The sequence below is a fragment of the Microtus oregoni genome, unplaced genomic scaffold, assembly GCF_018167655.1.
Source record: "Microtus oregoni isolate MIOR12 unplaced genomic scaffold, Mior012 000017F_ref0000208, whole genome shotgun sequence".
NCBI lineage: Eukaryota > Metazoa > Chordata > Mammalia > Rodentia > Cricetidae > Microtus > Microtus oregoni.
The window spans coordinates 2,160,423-2,182,285 of record NW_024543076.1 but is presented as its reverse complement, the minus strand read 5'-3'; the positions used below and the strand labels follow the sequence as shown (position 1 = coordinate 2,182,285).

General features: G+C 49.4%; 1 protein-coding gene across 1 annotated transcript in view; it reads right to left on the bottom strand.

Moving 5' to 3' along the window:
• Positions 1-21,863, bottom strand: part of Gabbr2 (gamma-aminobutyric acid type B receptor subunit 2) — a 343,001-nt gene that overhangs the window by 124,330 nt on the left and 196,808 nt on the right. Inside the window, exons 6-7 of the mRNA XM_041667549.1 lie at positions 18,735-18,935; positions 3,529-3,765 (exon numbers count right to left, since the gene is read on the bottom strand). Coding sequence (XP_041523483.1) covers positions 3,529-3,765; positions 18,735-18,935 — 438 coding nt within the window. The remainder of the gene's footprint in view (positions 1-3,528; positions 3,766-18,734; positions 18,936-21,863) is intronic.

Here is a 21,863-nt window from a genome sequence, read left to right as displayed (position 1 = left end):
GGCCTCCTGTCCCCACACAGGAGAAACAGAGCTTGGCCGCAGGCTGAGCTGGATCTTTACAATGACGTTTAGAGAACGGATTTCTTCTCCAACATACCAGCTAGGCACCCAGGCCCAGCTCCCAGCAGACTGCACACGATCAATCAGTTGAGTCACGGATATAATTAATTTAACACATTTAAATGATTTTCTGTATAGTAAACATGCTGAATGAGGGTGACCCCGAAGAAAGCGACTGCCTGAGAAACGGAGACGGTGAGAGGGTTGAAAACGCTTCGGCAAGCGCAGAGCTCGTCAGTCTCTTCCCACTTGCTTCCTCCTCCCAACCCCTCACTGACGGCTGAACTCGGCCTTCTGCCGCCTCCCTGGGCCACAAAGGTACTTTCTACTGCATCAAAGGATATTGCATTTCCAGCAATCCGACGATAATTTTAATGAGACCTGTCTGCAAGCCAGAGTCAGGTGCGCCTTAATATGCAACAAAGGGACAAGGGGAAGAGAGAACAAAGGGCCAAACGGAGTCAATTTGCAGCCTTTCTCGCCTGAAGAGGATTCACGAGGGCAGCAGTGACAGTGGGAGGAGTTGGTGGAGGCATGGGGGGGGTCTGCCAAGCCTTGGTGCTGGGGACCACGAGGGAGCCATATCCCGCCCCCCCAGATCAGTGTCACTGATAACATGAAGGTGTTGGCGCTGCGGAGTTTTAAGGGTGTGTGAAGGTCTGCCATTTGCTGAATTATGACTCAGACTGGTGCAGGTGTCAAGGAATTTCCCATTAGTAAGAAATTCATCTTCGAGCCCTGGAAAGCATTTTAGCCCATCTTAGCTAATTGCTCATCAAGTAGTGATTATTTGGCTTAGATGACAGGGTACACTTTGCAGGGGTTATAAATGAGCTCCTGCGAAGCCGCGCCAGGCGCCAGGAGCCAGGCGCCAAAGGGCCGGCCTCTGGTCTTAGAGACGCAGCAGAAAGGCTTCTGGGCTTCAGCCGAGCTCCATCAGCCAGGCGGCACTGGGTGTCATGAACTCAGTCTACCAGCAAGAAGCTTAGTGGAGGGTAGGTGAGGCAGCCCTGCCCATCCCCTCTTCAAGGGTGAGCAGAGAATGTGCCCAGTGAGGGGAGTGGACCCGATTGTTTGCACTGGGAGGAGAGGCTATGGGGAGAGGTTCCTCTGCTAACCCAGAAGCTCATATAGCCCAGGCTAGCCCTGAACTTGTTCTGTAGCCATGCATGACCTTGGACTTCTGGTCCTTCTAACGCTAACTCCCGAGTGTTGTAATTACAGGTCTGTGCCACTAGGTGCGACAGACATGATGCTGAGGATTGGACTGAGGACTTTATTCACACTGAGTGAACACTGTACCAATTGAGTCACGCCCCTAGCCTCTTTTTTCCAATGTGTTTAAGGCCCTCACTATGTAGCTGAGGCTGGCCTCAAGTTCGCAATCCTCCTACCGCCACCTCCCAAGTACCTGGGTTACAGACGTGTGCCGCCATGTCTGGATTTTAGTAAGTTTTAGGTAATGGGCTCCGAGTGTGATTTTACAAGGGGTTCTGAGGATAAAGGCATCTCATTAAGCCACTGTTTGAGAGACGCGACTACAGTTTCCAAGCCTGAATCTAGGCTGTGCTGCAAAAATGTACTTGGTCAACATCTATACTGAGCCTTCACGTCTGAACGTGGGAGGAGATGTCCGCGTTTAGATCCCTCTACCTATGGATTTTGGAGACTAACTTCCCTTCAGCAAACTCAGAGCCTCCTTTCCAGCCGGGAAGTGGCTGTTGAGCGACAGCCTGCCGTAGAATCACCTGGAGGGTCGGTTAAGGACTTAGGGTCTAGAGTGCCAGTTAGTGAATCTAACCAACACTCAGGTGGTGCTGACCACACTCTGAGAGAATGGCTGGTCTATGAGAGTCCTTTGCTTACCATCACTAGAGCTGAGTTCCAGCTCACCTCCCCAGCCCGACCACTGCTCCCACCCAAGGCTCTGTCTCGGAGACCATCTCCTCCCCTAACCAAGCTCCACCTTCCCTCTCACTCAGCTTCCGTCTGGTTGGCCAGCCTTGAGTGCCTAGTACTTGCATGCTACTTGAGGACAGACTCAAAGGCTGCCTCTTCTGAGAAGCCTTCCCTGATTTTTCCACAAAGGCCAAAGACATCCTTGTAGGCTGGGGAAGTTCTCCCCCGTGCCAAATGCTTTTAACTTTTCCATGCCAGTGTTGTTCACATGCCAGCCCTATATCTACACTGCCGCATACACTCCGCAAGACCAGTCTGCCATACTACCAGAGGCCTGAAAACATCTTCCAAACCCAACGTTAAAGAAACACACCAATCCCTTCCTCTCTTTGTGCTACCCCATGGTGAACTGATCACTATCTGATTTTGGGTTCAACAGAACACAGAACAGTACTTTCACCCACCACACCCCCCACTTTAGGCAGTTTCTGTATTTGCCAGGAAGACAAGAGGCAGACAGAGCACCAAGAAATGCTCACTCATGCCCATCTCCAGAAGGCAGTGCCGTGCAGCCCCAAAGAGCTAGACCTACACCCAAGTCCCAGCTCTTCCTCTGGTTAGTTGTCCTTGTCAGAGCTCAGGGTTGCTTGTTTTAATAGGTATAATAATGGCACCTGCTCTCATGGGACATAAAGATGCAACAGGACCATTCGGGACAGTAGCAAGAGCTGGCACTAGACATACATGATGATGTAGAAGCCATGCAATGCCCAGGGTTCAGGGACGGCATGGAGCCTCTGGGTGAGTGTTTGGGAACTATTGAGTATTACCAGTGCTAATCTTCCAGTGTGCATAAGGCATGTATTACCATCTGCGTTTCCCCAGAGAAATACTTGAAGCTCAGATTGGGCAATTCTCCCAATCAATATTAGTAGGTGCCACACAAAGAACTTTTATTCTCTTGTACTGGAGCTTGGGAACCAAGGGTCCTGGGAATGTTGGGCAAGCATTCAACCCTAGAGCCAAGTCCCCAGGCCTGTTTTTGCTTTCAATTTTGCAATGGTCTCACTGACTTGGTCAGACTAGCCTTGAACTTACTCTGTAAAGCAGGCAGGTCTTGAACTTGAGAACTTCTTACCTCAGCCTCTTAAGTAGCTAGGATTACAGGGCTACACCTCCAGGCCCAACACAAGGACTAATCTTTAACTACTTTGTGAAGAGAAGCATTGTCCTCATTTTGTGAATGAAAAGTCTGTAGTTCAAAGAAAGTCACCCCACTCATAAGTAAAGACGCAGGAATTGAACTTGAATTTGGCCCACCCCATCCACAGCGTGGTAGAGCACACCCACCCTTGCAGACACCTATCCTTTCTTCTTGGTGAGTCATGGAGGTTGTTTCCCCAGTGAAAGAGCCTACCCACCCCACACCTCCTTCCAATATCCCCAGGAAGTTCATTCCGTTATCTAGAGAAGAAAACACACACCGGCAGGTGCTTAGCAGCCCCTCTTTTGGCCTTGCATGACCCCAGAGGGCAGTAGACAAACAGCCCATGAGGCTTGGGAACTGACCGTGACCCCGAAGAAGTTGGTTTCATTCATGGCATTGAGGATGATCCTGCCCAGCGTGTGGTCTGTGTAGTTGAAGTCCTGGATCCGCTGGTGCCTGCTGCTTGCATGCAGGGTCTCCATGGCCCTCTGCAGTGTCTTGGCGATGACCCAGATGCCATCATAGGCGTACCCGTGGAACTTGCTGGGCCCCACACCTGAGCGCTTGCTGTTGTATTCTCTTTCGTATTGCTGTGGAGTCTGGAAGAGCAATGGGGTAGGGAATATCAAGTTACAGCAGCGACTCCAGGGACACCGATACTCTTTGGAATCGGCTGTGTGCCCATCACAAAGCTATGCTAGGCTCACTGTCTATCCTGTCATTTAATTCTATGGTGATTTCCAAAGGTGGCAGCCATTAATGTCCCCATTACTGTCCCCATTTTACAGACGTGGACATTGAGAGTTCCTGAGTGACAGGGATGATCTAGCTCTGCCTCCTCGGAAGACTAAACAGAGGATGTAATACACCCTAACCATGGAACCTCCCCCCGCCATATTTACAGGGCCTGGATCTGGTGAACTCCTGGAAGCCCACTTACTAAGCCTAGAAATTGAAGCTATATATGCGTCAGCAAAATAGTCATTGAAATATTTTCAATTTCCCACCAAAATAAATACAGCTTTTGATCTGAAAGTCAGGGTTTGAGTTCAGCTCTGAAGGTTCCTCAGGGCTTCAGGCCAGACTGTGCATGGGGAAAGCCAGCATTGCTGGGCAGTCCTTCCCCTCCAGTCCCCTCCCTTCCCACTGCCTCCAGTCAGCAGCTCATGGGTTTTCTCTGTCTTTGTCCTCAGCTTCGGGGGCCTCTGAACCACCCAAGAGGTGATCATCCTTAGGAACTGGAGCCGAGCAAGGCTACAGGTCCCCAGGCTCTGGAAATGGCTCTAGCAACTCAGAACACGGTCTAAACGATGTGTCCAACATTTTACCTTCCGGTATGATACTGCCATCTACGAAGTTCACAGTCCAGAAACATATGGTCAGGTCACAAAACATATGGTTCAACCCCTCAATATTTAAAGCTTCTGACTGATTCTATGTTGGGCTGCATTCACGGCTGTCCTTGGCTGCATGAATATGCTGGGTTGAGATTCTAGAAACTTCTAGTTCTGTGCCCCACAGGACTCTGTAAGGCCCTCTAGGAGCATAGGCCCTAAAGTAGATCCAAGCAAGGGCGATCTGTGCCTTCTACTGGTCACTTCAAACCTCCACAGGGTCTGTGAATAGTTTGACACCAAACCACAGGTAGTCCTCTACTCCTTGCTGAATTTAATAAAAAAAAAATCTACTGGTGATACTGACATCTTGATTGGCCACAAAGTTCTGAAATTGCTCTTTTACTCCAGTGCCTGAGTTTGTCCTTCTGTATGATGTCACCTGGGGAACTCTTGACCTCAGCCTGTCCGTGAACCTTTCTCAAATTCCTTCTGACCTCCTCAGTGGGAAACATTATCATAGCCCTTTGGGAAAACCCTCTGAGAGGTCAAATCACTCAGAAATTGGGTTCCTGGTCAGTTTATGCTCAGAAGGGCCCTTAGAGATGGTCACCCCCTCCCAGAACAGCCTGAGGGACCGAGAGTTGCAGAGGCTTGTACAAGTGAGTCAGCTTGTGTGTGAAGTTGTATGGGCCCCCACCCTGTAGCTGCTTGCTGACCTTGAGGTCATTATTGCTCATTGTAAGCTTGCACAACTGTCCCTGGCCAGTAGGCAGGGAAGGAGGACCTGAACAAAGGTCAGGGAGTTTTACATGTGTGGAGTCCACCATGCTGAGAAGCATGGAGCCCATCATGCCAAGAAGCAGGGTCTCTGGTAGAGTCAACCAGACAGGTGTCCAGGACCCCAGTCCAGGTGCCTCCAGTTGTGGCCCTGGAGGACTCTGATCTTTCAAGTGTAACATGTCCAGCATTGAGTCCATGGTCCTCCCTCTAGTCTCAGACTCTTCTGGAAGCCCAGTCTGTCCCCACCTGTCACTCATCCCCAGTCACCAATTCTCTATTTGTCTCCCCAAATCTGAGCAGAACTGACTTCAGCTCCTGGGAGGCCAGGCCTTTGGGCCAGCTTAGCTTCGGCATCCACACCTCACACAGTGAATTACCTCACATCCCTGTGTGTCCTGACCTCTGTCCAGGCATGGCTACAAAGTGCCAGCACCTTCCCTGGCCAAGTTCACTCCTCCCGGGAAGCTATCCAGCATGAGGTGCTCTCTCTCTCTCTCTTCTAGCCTTCCAGGTCTCTACATCCCATGGAGGTTCCTCGTACCCCAAGGTTTTGACACTGCTTATGACCACTGGAAAACTCCCCCGTCTTGGGGTGCTCCACAGCCATGGCATCATGTGACCAGAACAGCCCTCCTGAGCTGGGAATCTATTCTTTCTAGCATCTGGCATTCCGGTGTGGCCTCTTGGTTGGCCTCTGTTTTTGTGTGCTAGCACTGGAGTCACAGGGTCGGAACATAGCGTGCTTCAGTCACTGAGGGGTTCTCAGAATCACATGACACACACAGGCCTCAGCCGTGCTGCCTGCTAAACGCAGGGATATACCTGTGCACACGTCACAGGAACACACTTACGTATACACCACAGGGCTAAATGCAAGACACGCTTAGAAGCACACCACAGAGCTAAATGCAGGGACATGCCTACACACATACCACAGGAATAAATGCAAGGACACACTTATGTATATACCACAGGGCAGAATGTAGGACATGCCTGTGCACATGGGGAAAAATTCAGGGGCATGCCTATTCACACACCACGGAGAGAAGTGCTCCCTGATACGGAAATGTGCCATGCCCCTGTATGTGAAGGAACCGTTTCCCTACATCTTCAACAATAGGTGCTTTAATTTAAAAAAAAATCGTCAGTTTGCCAAGAAAAAGTATTATATTCTCTTAATTTGCATTTTCTTTCTAGTAGAATGAGCTCCTTTCAAATATTGACTAAAAGTTGTTATTACTTCTGAGGTAAATTTCTTCTTTACGCCACATTGCTGCAGTGATGGCCGGGTCTCTGTCAATGGTAAGTCATCTTGCTCTTTTCCCAGTTTTTATTGCTTGATCTCTCTCTCTCTCTCTCTCTCTCTCTCTCTCTCTCTCTCTCTCTCTCTCTGTGTGTGTGTGTGTGTGTGTGTGTGTGAGTGTGTGCACACATGCCTGTACTGCAGGCTTGCTCGCTGAGTATTGATCTTCATGCACCGAACGGCAGGCATTCTACCCCAGAGATTCGCCCCACCTCCACCACTCCATCCCTCCACACTCTCAGGCCTTGAGTTTGCAAGCCTCCTACCTCATCCTCCCAAGTAACCCGGGCTACAGGCTTGGACTATCATACACAGATTTTTACATTTTAAATGTGACTTGGAGCTAAGTGATGGTCGGTGTTAATTTTCAACTTGACAAAATCTAGAATCACCTGGGAGATGGACCCCTGGGCGTGCTTGGGAGGGTGTGGGCAGACCTTCCATCTTAGCTGGGATGGGAGCACTCCCTGGGCTGGCATCCTGGACTGTATCAGAAGGAGAGGTGGAGCTGAGCATGCATTCATTGCTCTCTTCTCCTGACTGCAGTGTGATGGGCAGCTGCCTCCAGCCCCTACTTCTGTGATGTCCCCACCCGCTGTGATGGACTGTGACCTGGACCTGGGAGCCGAGGTGCACCCTTTTCATCTAAGTGGCTTTGTCAAGATGTTTTATCACGGTAACTGAGAGAGAAACCGAGACTGTCTACTTCTTATTGTTAACTTAGCTCTTGGATGGTTTTAAAATATGTAAAAGCTACCTAGATGTGTATTCCTCTATTAGTATTATTATTGTTATTATTTTCTTTCTTTCTTTTTTTTTTTAAAGATTTATTATATATAGTGTTCTGTCTGCATGTATACCTGCAGGCCACAAGAGGGCACCAGATTTCATTACAGATGGTTGTGAGCCACCGTGTGGTTGCTGGGACTTGAACTCAGGATCTCTGGGAGAACAATCAGTGCTCTTAAACTCTGAGCCATCTCTCCAGCCCTTATTTTGTTTCTTGAGGCAGGGTTTCTCTGTATAGCCCTGGATGTCCTGGAACTCGCAAGCATGAAGAGGAATGAGACCCTCTGGTTCCCTTTGTCTTGGATTTCCCTCCCTATGTGTGTTCTCTGAGGCACACAATGGCACCGGAATGGGGAGTAGCCGTGTTGGTCAGCTTTCTGTGACTATAACATGATATCCAAGCTCAAAACCATCAGGAGGGAAAGGGTTTCTTTTGGTTGAGTTTGGGAGTTTCAGTTGGTGATTGTCAGGCTCCACTTTTGTTCTGTGGTGAGGTATAGCTCATCAGGTAGGGGGTGTGGTCAACGAAGCCACTAACCTCATGAACCAGGGAGCAGAGAGAACTGTGTCTTACAGTTCCTTCCCAAGGCAGGTCTCCAGTGACCTAATGATTCCCCATCAGGCCCCAACTCTCAAAGGTTGTATAAATTCCCGATAGTGCCCTCCTGGGGACCAAGCCTTTAACATATGGCCTTTGGGGACATGTGTCTAGACTATGGCAGAATCTGTCTCGAATTTCATTTACTCTACCCATCTATTCAGTCAGATGATATTTTAGAGAATATCCTAGGCTGTCTGGGACCCTCTGAAAGTCAGGGGCTGTTAGGTTCAGATAGACAATGTCTCCGATTTGTTCGTGTACTGTGACACTTGGTCTCCAGATGGCAGCTCTGTTTTGGGAGTCTGAGGAAACTGTGGGAGGTGGGGCTTTTCTGGAGGAAGAGACAGGCGAGGAGGCGGGCTTTGTGGGTTACAGTTTTGCCCACTTCTAATCTAAGCCTCTCTGTGTGTTTCCTGGTGGGCAGCCAAGACGTGAACAAGCAAGACCACAGGTTCCACCTACCACAGCCGCAAGCCACTCTGGCTGCCATGCCTTCCCCACTATGATGGGCTACATCCCTCCTGCTGTCAGACAAAGCAGATCTCCCTGCCTTAAGGTGCTTCTTCTCACGTGTGGAGTCATAGCAACGAGATAGTGGCTACTGCAGGGCGGGATGGAGGCCCGAGGTGGACAGACCCAGGATGGGAGGTCATTGCCTACATATTTTAACTTTCTTGGCGTAATGAGTGTGTGTGTTTGTGTGTGTGTGTGTGTGTGTGTGTGTGTGTGTGTGATATTTATGCACGTGTGTCTGTGCACCTGTGTGTAAGGACCATAAAAAAAGCAAGATTATACAGGTTATTTCATTTGGCCTTGGGACAAACACAGGCCTCAATGTCTGCCTTTTATATCAGTTGCTTACAAATCTCTATTTTTTTTTCTACTTTGGTTGTTGTTCTGGGGGATGAGGAACAGAAGCGTGGCCATGAAGACAAAGGATCTGGCAGTCCACAGGGCTTCTGTGAGTAATGGCTTGAGATAGGACTGGGTATGGGGCCTTGCTGCTTTTCCTCTTGCATCATATCCCGGGCCATTTACCATTCCTCCCAGGTGATTCCGAGGCAAGCTCTCATGACTGCCAGAGACAAGGAATAGCCACCCTAAAGCTGACCTCTGTTGCTAAATTGACAAGGAGTCCTGGCTATTGTTCTTCTAGAGGTTATGTTTATCACAAGGTGCTAGAAGTTTCTGGAAATAACTTTACATAGACGGTTCCCCTCAATCACAGGCTGGATCTCAGTGTTCTGAGAGGCAGCATTTGGGACGTGGAATGTATTGTCCCTCTGAAAACATGTTCTAGAGAGTGGTGGAGCTCCCAGCCTGCAGGGGCTTGCAAAGCTAACAGGTGGCTCGATGCTGTGCGCTTGTGATCCCAGCACAACCATGCTGGCATGGTTGATACGGATCATCTGCCTGACAGGATGCAGGCTCACCCATGTGGATCAGGGAGTGTCTATATCAGGTGAGCTGAGGCGGGAAGTGAGCGGACCCATGGTATGGCTGGGGTTCTGAGCAGAATAAAATGGAGGAAGTGAGCTGAGTGCTAGTGTTTATCTTTCTCTGCTTCCTGGATGCAGATGTAAACTCCTGTTACCACGACTTCCGGCTGTGATGGACTGACCCGCACTGTGAGCCACACAAACCTTCCACTTCTTCCTTCCTTGAGTTGTTGTTTTTTTTTTTTTTTGTCATTTATTGCTTCCTGCGGGAATCAAGCATTGTGACCCAGAAGAGAGGGGACAGGGGCACACCCTCTTTTCTGCCCCTCTGCCTATCTCCCCCTGGGGAAGTTTTGTTCACAGAGTTCCCTGGTGTAGCTCCTACACTGGTTCCTGCACTCCAGTGAAGTTGGCCCCCAGGGTGGTTTGTTAAATGTGAATTCCAGGGCTGCCTGTTTTTCCATGTCAGCGAGGGAGTTCAGTTAGGTATATGCTGTTTTTAAAATCTCAGTTTTGGAACACACATGAACTATGACGGCCCTCCTACAACTGTCATTGGGACCTGTCAATAGAAAGTTCTTTCCTAGCTGAGGTGGCATCTGTCTCCCTGTAACTCTTCTTCAGCAAGCTGCACAACCCTGAAGAGCCACCGGAGACACATCTGTTCCTTTTCACACCATGCAGTTCCACACAGAGCAAAGGACAGGGACATTCCTTCCCCCAGAGGTATTCTCCTGCCAAGCTAATTAGTATCAGTTTGAACTTCCGTGGCTGTGATGAAAAACTCCTGTCAGACCGAAGAGTCAACTAAAGAGCACACAAGGAATTGAGAACGACATCCGATTCAAGCAGAGTTTCCTAAAAACAAAGAGAAGCTTCTGTTCAGATACCAGAAAGCAAGCAGGGTTCGGGGTGGTGGTACAGGCCTGGGATCCCAGCATGCAGAAAGTCATGAGTTTGAGGTCAGTCTGGGCAACATAACCAAGACTATCTTGGAAAAAGAAGAAAGGAAGAAAGGAAGGAAAGAAGAAAGGAAGGAAGGAAGGAAGGAAGGAAGGAAGAAAGAAAGAAAGAAAGAAAGAAAAGGCAAATGCCAGGCAATGGTGGTGCGTGCCATTAATCCCAGCACTCAGGAAGCAGAGGCAGTGAGTTCGAAGCCAGCCTGGTCTACAAAGTGAGTTCCAGGATAGCCAGGACTATTACACAGAGAAATGCCGCCTCGAAAAACAAAAATCAATACAATACAAAGAAAGAAAAGGAAAGGCAAGCAATCAGGCCAGCCGGGATGGTAGCGACCAAGTTTCATTGAGACATGCTTTGAGATGGTCACAGACTCCTTGCTGAGGCACTGGCAAGTTTGCCAGCAGGAAGTTGTCCAGCTAAGGCTTGAGCAGGAAGCATTGGGCAAGACATTTTGGTAATCCCCTATGGAAGTAAGGCTGCATTTCAGGGCTACCCAGGCAGCAAGATGTGAATCACGAGGCTGACATGACAAGAGACGTTTTCATTTGAAATATTTTATAGCGAAGCTGCATGAAGCAAGGGACCACAAAACAAGGCAAAGAGCACCAGGAGAAGGGACGAAACCTTTATAGAGTCTAGGGTCAACACCTTAGGGTTTCCGATGAGAATGCAGAAGGGCTGACCACTGGGAATAAGGATAAGTTAAAACAGATCAGGCCTTGCAAAGTCATAGCCAATCTTGGAACCATCTTCACCACACTGTGTTAAAAATAAAGGTTTTTTTGGGTCTGGGATACCTCACTCAGGATAATGTTTTCTATTTCCATCCATTTGCATGCAAAATTCGAGAAGTCATTGTTTTTTACCGCAGCGTAGTACTCTAATGTGTATATATTCCATACTTTCTTCATCCATTCTTCCATTGAAGGGCATCTAGGTTGTTTCCAGGTTCTGGCTATTACAAATAATACTGCTATGAACATAGTTGAACAAATGCTTTTGTCATATGATAGGGCATCTCTTGGGTATATTCCCAAGAGTGGTATTGCTGGGTCCAGGGGTAGGTTGATCCCGAATTTCCTGAGAAACCGAAACACAGATTTCCAAAGTGGTTGCACAAGATTGCATTCCCACCAGCAATGGATGAGGGTACCCCTTCCTCCACAGCCTCTCCAGCAAAGGGTATCCTTGGTGTTTTTGACTTTAGCCATTCTGACAGGTGTAAGATGATATCTCAAAGTTGTTTTGATTTGCATTTCCCTGATTGCTAAGGAAGTTGAGCATGACCTTAAGTGTCTTTTGGCCATTTGAACTTCTTCTGTTGAGAATTCTCTGTTCAGTTCAGTGCCCCATCATGGGATGTACTCACTCATAATTGGTTTCTAATCATAAATAAGGGTCACGGAGTCTACAATAGGTGAATCTAAAGAAGCTAAGTAAGAAGGTGAACCCAAGGAAAAACATAGTTATCCTCTTGGCTAAGGGAAGTAGACAAAATTACCGGGGAGAAAATTGGAATCTTGGTGGTGGGGTGGGATGTGGGTAAGGGGAGATGGGGAGAGAAAAGTTAGAAGGGAAGGAGGGGGGCCTTGGGGAAACAGGAGGATTGGGATAAAGGAAGGTTGGATAGGGGAGCACGGAACTACAATTCTTAGTTAAGGGAGCCACTGTAGGGTTGACAAGAGACTTGAAACTAGAGTGGCTCCCAGGAGTCCAAGGCAATGTCCCCAGTTAGTTCCTTGGGCAGCTGAGGATAGGGAACCTGAAATGACCCTATCCTATATTAATACTGACGAATATCTTGCATATAACCATAGAACCTTCATCTGGTGATGGATGGAGATAGAGACAGAGACCCACACTGGAGCACTGGACTGAGCTCCCAAGGTCCCAATGAGGAGCAGAAGGAGGGAGAACATGAGCAAAGAAGTCAGGACCACGAGGGGTGCACCCACCCACTGAGACAGTGGAGCTGATCTATTGGGAGCTCACCAAGGCCAGCTGGACTGTGACTGAAAAAGCATGGGATAAAACTGGACTCTCTGAACATGGCGAACTATGAGGGCTGATGAGACGCAAAGGACAATGGCACGGGGTTTTGATCCTGCTTAATGTGCTGGCTTGGTGGGAGCCTAGCCAGTTTGGATGTTCACCTTCCTAGATATGGACGGAGGGGGGAGGACCTAGGACTTACCACAGGGCAAAAAACCCTGACTGCTCTTTGGACTGGAGAGGGAGGGGGAAAGGAGTGGGGGGAGGGGGAGAAGGGTGGGAGGAGGGGGAGGGAAATGGGAGGCTGGGAGGAGGTGGAAACTTGTTTTTTTTTTTCTCCTTTTCTCAATAAAAAAAAAAAGAAAAAAAATAAATAAAGGTTTTTTTTTCCCCTCACTGAAGAGAAAGATGGCAATGTCCGTATCTGTTGCAATCTCTCACAAGCATCATATGTCATCAAAGTCCTTCAGTGATACCAGAAGTATCATAGAAAAGGAAGGAAGGGCATTAGAAATAATCCCACAAGAAACCCAAATCATGAAGTTATGAGACTTGGACTTTAATATTAGCAAGGCTGCTGTATTCAAGTAGATAGGTGAGAAAATTAAAAAATAAAAACATCACCAAGGACCTGAAAGCTACAAAAGAAGAAAAGTAAACAGGAGAAAATAGAAAAAGACAAAAATGCAACCTCCAAAGTAAAAGACTTGACGGGTGGTGGCAGCAGTGGGTTTGACCAGCAGAAAGCACAGATGAGACAACATGGACTAGTTACTGTTCAGGGGACTTGCAAGGAAGGGACAGAAAATAAGAAGCACAAGAAATGCCTGGAAATGCGTATCATGCGTTGTCCTGAAAGGTAAGGAAAAGTGAAGGAAGTGTAAGTGTAGAGACCAGCTCATGGAGCCATGAAGTCCCCTGAAGTCCCATGGAGTCTAATAAAGAAAAGCACACACATGTATGCATGCACACATGTACATGTACACACACACACACGAGTGCACATACACATGTATGTGTGCGCATGTGCACACATCACCTGATCAAAATACTACTACAATAATAACAACCACAAAAGTTGAAGATCAAAGTCAAGACAAAAGCATTTTTTTTTGTTTTTGTTTTTGTTTTTGAGACAGGTTTCTTTGTGTAGCCCTGTCATGGACTTAACTCTGTAGATCGGGCTGGCCTCAAACTCACAGAGATCTGCCTGCCTTTGCCTCCAGAGGGATGAGATTAAAGGTATGTGCCACCACCGCCTGGCTTCAAAACAAAGTAGCTAGACAGAAGACACAGCACTGCTAAAAGAGCAATGTGTGGTGGCTGGTCTAACAGGAATAATGGAAGCCAGGAAACAGTGATATCATAAAGCTGGAGGGAAACAGCAAATGAGCTGGAGGCACCCCTTGCTAAGAACGCACTAGGAATTAAAAGTGACACAAAGGACACTAACACAGCTAGGAGCAGGGAGACCTTGTCTGGCGGATGACAGCTAAGGAAGGATCCGGGAAGAGTCTTCAGGCAGAAAGAGACCCTACACAGAACGAAACACTGCAAGGACTTGTACACAGGAGAGTGCCCACGAGTGAAAACCAACATCTGGCCAAGAACATCCTAGAAGATCCTAATGAAGATTAGAGATCTCAGACTCACACCCGACGATGCCAGGCTTTGTTTTATGACGTTAGTGATCAAGATGGCATGGCGGTGCCATAAAGTCAGGCAAACCACAGAAGACAGTGAACAGCGCGCAGAGATGGGCCACACTGTGCAGGTGGATTCCTGCCCTGCAGGCGCGCAGCCTGGGAGGAGGGCAGCAATGGCCCTTTCAATAAATGGTCCCAATCCATTACTTGTCATATGGAAAACAAAACAAATATTGATTTTTACTTTAGACATACATAAAATCACTTTCATGCACGCCCGCTATTTACCATGATGCAGAACTAAACTAAAGGATAAGGCAGAAGGCTTAGCGGCCCACCTGGGTGAGGGAGGGCAAAGCGCTTAGACAAGGCACAGCAGGGAACACCTAATGAGCTGGACTGCATCAAAATGGAGAATTTCTATCCACTGAAGCCACCAAGAGAGTGGGAGGCAAGTCAGAGAGTGGGAGGAGAAAAAAGCCCCACATAGACTTCCCAAAGGCTCCTCAGGTAGAACACAGGGGGCATTTCTATCTCTGGGCCACCAGTGAGCAAGGAAAAAAACAAAAAATCCTAAAAACAACCAAAAACAAGGCAACAACAACCAGGCAGGGACTCCAGTAGGAAAGTGGGTGAAAGGCAATTACAAAGGAAGCTCAAAACCAACCAAAACACAGGAGAGGAAGGCGATAAGAGCTTGGTAAGGGCACTGGCTGTGCTGTTGCAAGGGCCTGAGTTTGATCCCCAGGACCTACATAAAACTCCAGGTGCCATGATGCCCGTGTGTCATCTCAGCCCTGGGGAGGTAGAGACGGGCAATCCCACTGGTCAGCTAGATTACCCTATTCTGTGAATCTCGTGTCTCAAAGAAGGTGGGTGACATTCTGGAGTTGTCCCCTTGCCTCCACATGCACCCCCTCATGCACACGCGTGCGCACACATATGAAAAAGATGAGAAATTTTGTCATGCCCAATTTCATCAGCAGTCACGGATGTGCAAAGTGAAACTAAAATGGAATGCCACGTCCCACCCACTAGCCTGGTTAAAATTAAAAAGCTGACAGCACCAAGTGCCGACAAACCTGTGCCCGGAGTGGAAGTCCCCCTCACTGCCGGTGGGTGTGGAAGCTAGTGGACCCACTTTAGAAAGCTGCTTGGCAGTGTCTGTGAGAGCCAACAGATGCCCATTCTGTGACTCAGAAGTTCCACCAGACTCCATGCCCAGTATCTGGGCGAGCAGGCATCCATCACAACATGGCAGACGGGCAGGAGCAAATCAGAAAAATGAGCGCAAGAGCCCCTCTCAGAGACGCACAAAGCAGGTCTCAGAAATGAGAGAAAAATGAAAAATCACAGGATTCCTAGACTGAACAACTATATGACTAACACGCCTGTTTCCCAGACTTTGATTTATAGCCAGTACAATCCCAATAACAAGCAGAATAGGCCTGTGTGCAGGGTATGCAAACAGATGACGTGGTCAGACCACACGGAAATTTAAGAGCACTTGCTGCAGGTGAGGACAGAGAAACCACACATCCACTCAGAGATGCATGCTGATAAGACTTTCATACCACATGACCTGGAGGTCTGCTCAAGGTAGCATGAGAGAGGATTCGGAACATCACACCACAGAATGCACACGGATACTGCACACGGAACACCTTCGGTATCACTCATAAGTGTTACAGGAAAGAGGGAAGGGACACAGGACCACGCATTCAAAGCCAAGTGTAGCCATCTGTAGGGCAGAGTCGGAGAGTGGCTGTAGCTGGTAGTGGTGTCGGCTAGGCAGGACACAAGGATAGCTTCTGGTCAGTTTCTGTTCCCTGGTTCGAACTGTCTGGAAAATCTAGAGCTGTCTCTAGTGGTCTCACGGCTCCCACCCCACGACTGTGGCTGTGAGCTCTTCCCCATGAACCTCTGGCCCTAGTGCTCAGTCTGAATGTTAACGAGCATCTTCTGTGTGTTGCCTGCAGACTAAGATATTCCCACTGTGCTATCCCATATGTTCTCACAGAGCTATGGAGGAGACACTGTAAGAGAAGAGGGGCAGTTAAATGACATATCCTCTGTCCATCATAGGCTCACCATGTAACAGCAAGCAAGCTATCTCTAACTTCCATTGAGATGGCTCAGGTCTGTGTCCTGCAAATGTCACCTGTGGGTTCCAGGAGAGCCTCATCATGGGATCAGAGGCCTGGCTCCCGATTCTAATCTCAGTGTCTAGAATGGAGTTTGCTTTTTGTGCTATGTGCCAAGGTGGCTGTCAGAGTGCCGGCAAGCTCCAACACAAGTTCCAACACAGAAGGTAGAATCACTCCCCGGAGGGCTTTTTGGTAGTCTGAGAAGAACACTCATCTCATTGGCTGTGCTAGAACCCTGGCCACAGCTAGCTTGAGAAGCTGGGAATGTCCATTTTTCAAAGGGTGGCCATCTACCTGCTTAAAGTCAGAGTGCTGTTACTGGGTACCAGGAAGAGGAGAGATAAGAATGTTGCTATGGACACAGTCACCTGTCCAGCAAGGATTCAGATCTAACCAGTTTGTGTCCATAGGCCGCCAAGCTCTTCCTCCTAAGCCTACCCCTCTGCCATGAAAGGGGAAATCTAGAAACTGCAGGGGACAGGACATTAGCACTGTGAGGCTGGTCCTTGGGTTCTCCTGCCTTTCCATGTCCTTCCCTGCCTTCATTTCAGAGCATAGAATGGTCACAGTGACCCCCCAAAAACCTCCCAGCCCTGCCTTCTCTTCCCATCACTGTGGCAATGAGACATGTCAGTTTTAAAAGGCCCCTGCCTGAGGCTGAGGACTTGCTGCCTCTGCTCCCTTGGTAACTGTCCCCTCAATCCCACTGGGCACAGGGGCCTCTCCCTAGGTGTTCTGTTGGCTTTTGGCGACTTGATCTAAACTCAGGCTGTGTGGAAAGAGGGAACTTCAGTTGAGGAACACCTCCATCAGATTAGCCTGTAAGAGGCCGTGGTGCATTATCTTGGTTGATGATTGGTGTGTGTGTGTGTTGGGGGCAGGCAGTCTACTGTGGGTGGTGCCACCCCTGGCAAGTGGTCCTCGGTTGTATAAAGGAAGCCAGGGGGCAGGGGAAGCAAACTGGTCAGCAGCACTCCTCAGGGCTTCTGCTTCAGTTCCTGCCTCCAGGCTCCTGCCCTGGGTGACATCATGCTTTCAGATGGCCATTAAGAGCCTTCTGGGGTACCAGCCACCCCACTTAGCTTCACAGGGCTCCTGTGGACCATTATGGCTTTCGTTGCCTAAGGCTTAGTTTGGTTAATATCCTGTCTGCCTCTGGGATTTTTTTCCTCTTAGTTTTTGAATTTTTCTCAAACTTCACTATTTTTAAATTAAAATATAGTGTGCTCTGGATCCAAGACTCTTAATAACTTGCAAACTTTGACACCCATAAAAATAACATTTACCCAAATGAGAGTTATTTCCGTACATTCCTCAATGTCTTGCTTATTTTTTTTCCTGTGCACATTGATTTTGATAGGAAAATATTTCTTCCAGCCTTTTCTAGCCAGGTGCCAACATGATCTAAGGAACTGTTTACAAAATCCGTCCTAATGATTTGCTAGTTTTTTGACAAACCAATAAATCACTGGTGGAGAGGTGGCTCTGATTGGGATTAAATAATGAATAAAAACATTTATCTACACTTGGTTATGAAGCTTCCCCAGGAAATGGACTAGGTCTGTAAGAGCCTGTGGTTGAATGAGGAGGAAATTCTTGGAGCACAGGGGCCACGGTGGTGCACACCTTCAATCTCAGAACTTGATAACAGAGGCAGGTGAATGAATCTCTGTGGGTTTAAGAGCCAGCCTGGTCTACACAGTGAATTCCAGGCCAGCCAGGGCTACACAGTAAAACTTTGTCTTAAAAAGAGACAAGCAAAAAACAAACACAAAGCCAAGCTCTGAGCTCAGAGGGGTGGGTGAGGCTCATATCACACCGTAAGGGATTTGCTGCTGGTCAGAGGTGGGATGGTGGACCTCACGGTCACCTGGGTTGTGGCCTCTTGCTTTTGATAGTCCTTCCTTCCTTCCTTCCTTCCTTCCTTCCTTCCTTCCTTCCTTCCTTTCTTTCGACAGGATCTTATTAATGCAGCCTAGGCTGGCCTGAAACTCCTATGTAGCTGAGGTTGGCCTAGCACTCCTGAGGGCTAGGATCACAGGTCTGTGACAGCAGGGTCAGCTATGGCCGTCTCTCTCATTTTGAAAGGGGCAGCAGGAATTTGCATATTGCCCACCATCAACCTTGCAAGTCCAGGGGGGCAGAGGCTTGCCCAGTGGTGAAGCACAGCTGGGCCCGGCCCCAGCTGGCTGGCCTGCAGTGTGTCACCCCAAGTGTGTGAGAACCACCTAACCTAGGGAAGCATTGGTGAGCTGGTTATCAGGAGAGAGATAGGAGCCCAGGAAGTGACTCTGGCCATGGCTAGTGTCCCACAAGTTGAGGCTCTACTCCTTAGGTGTAAGCAACCACACTGTCTATCCTGTGTCACGTGCTGCCGACCCAGCCCCCTCTCCTCACTGGATCCTCACGCTGTCTGGATAAAGAGTCAGCCACCTTGCCCCGTCTCCAAGTGTTGCTGCTCAGGGAGGTCAAGTGACTTGCTTGGAGCGCACAGCCCCTCTGAGACACATTGTCAATGTTTACCAATGGAACAAGCCAGGTCGGTCAGGAGGGGTAAACTTCACCACTGACCTTCCCTGAGATGGTCTTGATCTGTTTGGAGCTCAGGGGCTCGAAGTCCACTCCGATGTAGCCCTCCATGGCGGCCAGGAGGCTCCTGCGCAGGCAGCGGGAGGAATTGGCCTCCACGTGCACCTGATCCCACCACGCTGGCTCGTACCAGCCTGGGATGATCCACTGGTACTTGCTGCCGAACATGCTCTCCTCGAAGGCCTGTGGGAGATGGGCAGAGACTCGGGATCAGCGGGGCTTCGGGTGTCAGGAGAGGGTGGGAGAGCCACGCTTCCTCCTCCCAGAGGGTGGACAGACTTCTGCTGGTCCCCTCTCCCCATCACTCTAAGGACCTCAGGTAGCTGCAGGAAGGCCTAAAACCTGGAGAAACCGAGGACTTTGATGGAGGGAAAGGGAACTGCTTATGGAGAAGCAGGTGGAAGGTTCTGGTACCGCACCTAAGAGCAGTGTGATTCACCATGAACTTCCTGGTGACTCAAGAGAAAAGGGCAGCAGGTTTCCATAAAGCTCTCATCACCCATGAGGAACAAGAAGCACATTCCTGGTCGTTAGCCCTAAAAGGTGCCTTACACCCAGGATGCTATCAGAGCCACGGGTATGCACCAACATCCTCTCTACAACAGAGTTCTCAAAGCTGCTTAAGGCTGGGAGACAGCTGCCTCCTTTATGGAATTCTTTGATGTTTTTGGACTCACAATGCCCCTCTCCTAGACACCGTACTTCTAATGATGAAACAGCTCATTTTTTTTTCCCCCTAGCGACTACACTAATTGTGCCCCAGCCAGAGTTTCGGGGATGGGCACAGAGAACTCATCTTTCACACGCATTACAAATTCACAGCTGGACAAAAGCAGGCAGCAGCTGGGGCCTCTGATGAACAGGGTTCAGCTTCCGAAGTACTGTTTACAGGAGGATAATGCAGGGTTCTGACCGGGAACAAGACTTGGGTGTTTTGTTTTCTTTTTGAGACAGTCTCGCTGTGTAGCCTGGGCTGGATTTGAACTTGTGACCCCAGAGTATGGCAGCGATGATAAGTGGTGCCCTCATTCTGGGAGGGACTAGCCTTAGGAACAGGAGGAAGTTCCCAAATCCTCGGTCACGCCTTCAGGGGCAGGTCTTGTGAGAGTCCAGCCCCTCATCTGCCACCTGTGGGGGAACCCACACACACAGTCTGACCAGGGCCTGGCTAGCCTAGGGGAATAGGCTGTTATCTCCCCCTGTATAGATGAAGACTGCCCAACTTGAGGTGAGGAATTTCCCTAAACAAAGCTACTGAGAAAAAAGATTCCAGGGCCACCTTCTCTTAGCAAAACAAAACCTTTCTGGAAGCTTCTTTGATCTTAAAGGCCCTCCTGCCTGCAGGAGAGGCATATTGCTTAGGAGACACCGGGAACAAGGGGGCAGCACAAGGCCCAGTTCCGACACTCGCAGCTGTGACCAGCACCAGGACTGTGGACTGTACAGTGTTCAGGAGGCAGCAGGATCAGGGTAGCTGTGTGAGCAGACCCTCATGGTCCCTCCAGGCTGCTCCCTGAGGAACTTTTCCAGGAGACAGAAGCCTGGTCCATGGGGAATACAGCGCAGGTATTAATGGTCTGAAGCCCTTTCTACCACTTTCTACCAGCTCCCAGCCTCTTGGTCCTCCTGCCTCCTCTCCTTCCTCCTCAGGGCAGCCAGGGGTCATGAGGTCCTTATCAATGTACAAAAGTCCTGTTCATCTCCGCTCCTTATAGCCTGTCCCCAAAGTCCCTTTTGTCCTGTGGAGAGCCTTGAGTCACACGTGCAGGGCAGAACCACAGATGAAGCACCCATGGACAGGCTCACAGAAGGGTGTGGCCTGGCTCAGTCTACTGTCAGGAGGGAGTGGCCATGTGCCCGCTTCTGTGTTGGTCCCTGAGTGAAGAGTCCCTATGTGGGATATAGAGGGCTTCTTGGGGCTGGGACACTGGTCTTCGTCCTTTGCCAGATGGAGGGTAGGGCTGTGGACCTCCAGGGACCTGTTTCCCTGGGACCTCCAGAGCTTATACAGTGCCGGATGGTTGATGTCAACTTGACACAAGCCAAAGTCATCTGAGATACAGAACCTTAATTAGGAAAAAGCTTCCATGACACCGGGCTGCAGGCAAGCCTGCAGGGCATTTTCTTAATTAGTGATTGATGGGGGAGGGGGAGGGCCCAGCCCATCACGGGTGGTGCCATCCCTGGGCTGGTGGTCCTGGGTTCTGTGAGAAAGCAGGCTGAGCAAGCCATGAAGAGCGAGCAGTAAGCAGCTCCATGCCACAGCATCTGCTTGGTTTCTGCCTCGAGTTCCCAGCCTTGTTTGAGTTCTTCTCCTGAGTTCACTGATGATGAACCGTGCTCAGCAGTGGCGGTGCGGTACTGACGGAGCGTGCGGTCTCTCTGCTTCCATGCATTCCCTGAGAGGCACAGATCGTGGATGTCCTTGAGGGTAAGCCCCAGACAAAAGTCCAACCCAAAGCTCCAAGAGCCTCCTCCGTGGGTGAGCATCCAGCCATAGCAGTAAATTCTCACTATTAGCACGGAGATTTCTCCGGAGCACAGGCAGGATGGGAGGTGGGAGAGGAGGTAGGAGGAAGCCCAGCCTGGGCCTGTGGCCTGAGGCTGAGCTGGAGGACCCAAAGCAGACACCAGTGCTCATGGAACCACTTCTCTCTGGCCAGCACAAATGAGGGCTTTGAGTTGGAGCCAAGACACAAGGCCGTAGTGTGTGTTCTCAGCACACAGGAACTGGCCACTGGCCGGGCTCTTACATTCATCATTTTCTCCCAGAGTCCTTTGGTTTCTTTCTGGATGGACACTAAGGCTTTCAAAGGTCTAGGGAAATTGGTGGGTGGGGGTCAAGTGCAGCCCTTTCCAGAGTCCCTCCATGCAGGAGCTTGCTTGATACTCAGAGAATCCGTTTCTGGGCTCTCCTGCAGAAGGGAAGGCTTTTCTGAATCTGGAAATACTGTTGTGTCAGCGCTGGCCTTCTCTGAGCCTCTTCCTCAGGTTTGGACCCTGCAGCCATCTCATTGCTCCTCAGGGTCCTGGTACTCAGATCCCTTGGGACCCCTCCCAAGTCACCTTCCATCATGTCTGCCTTCAGACAGGAGGATCGGGGGTGGGGGG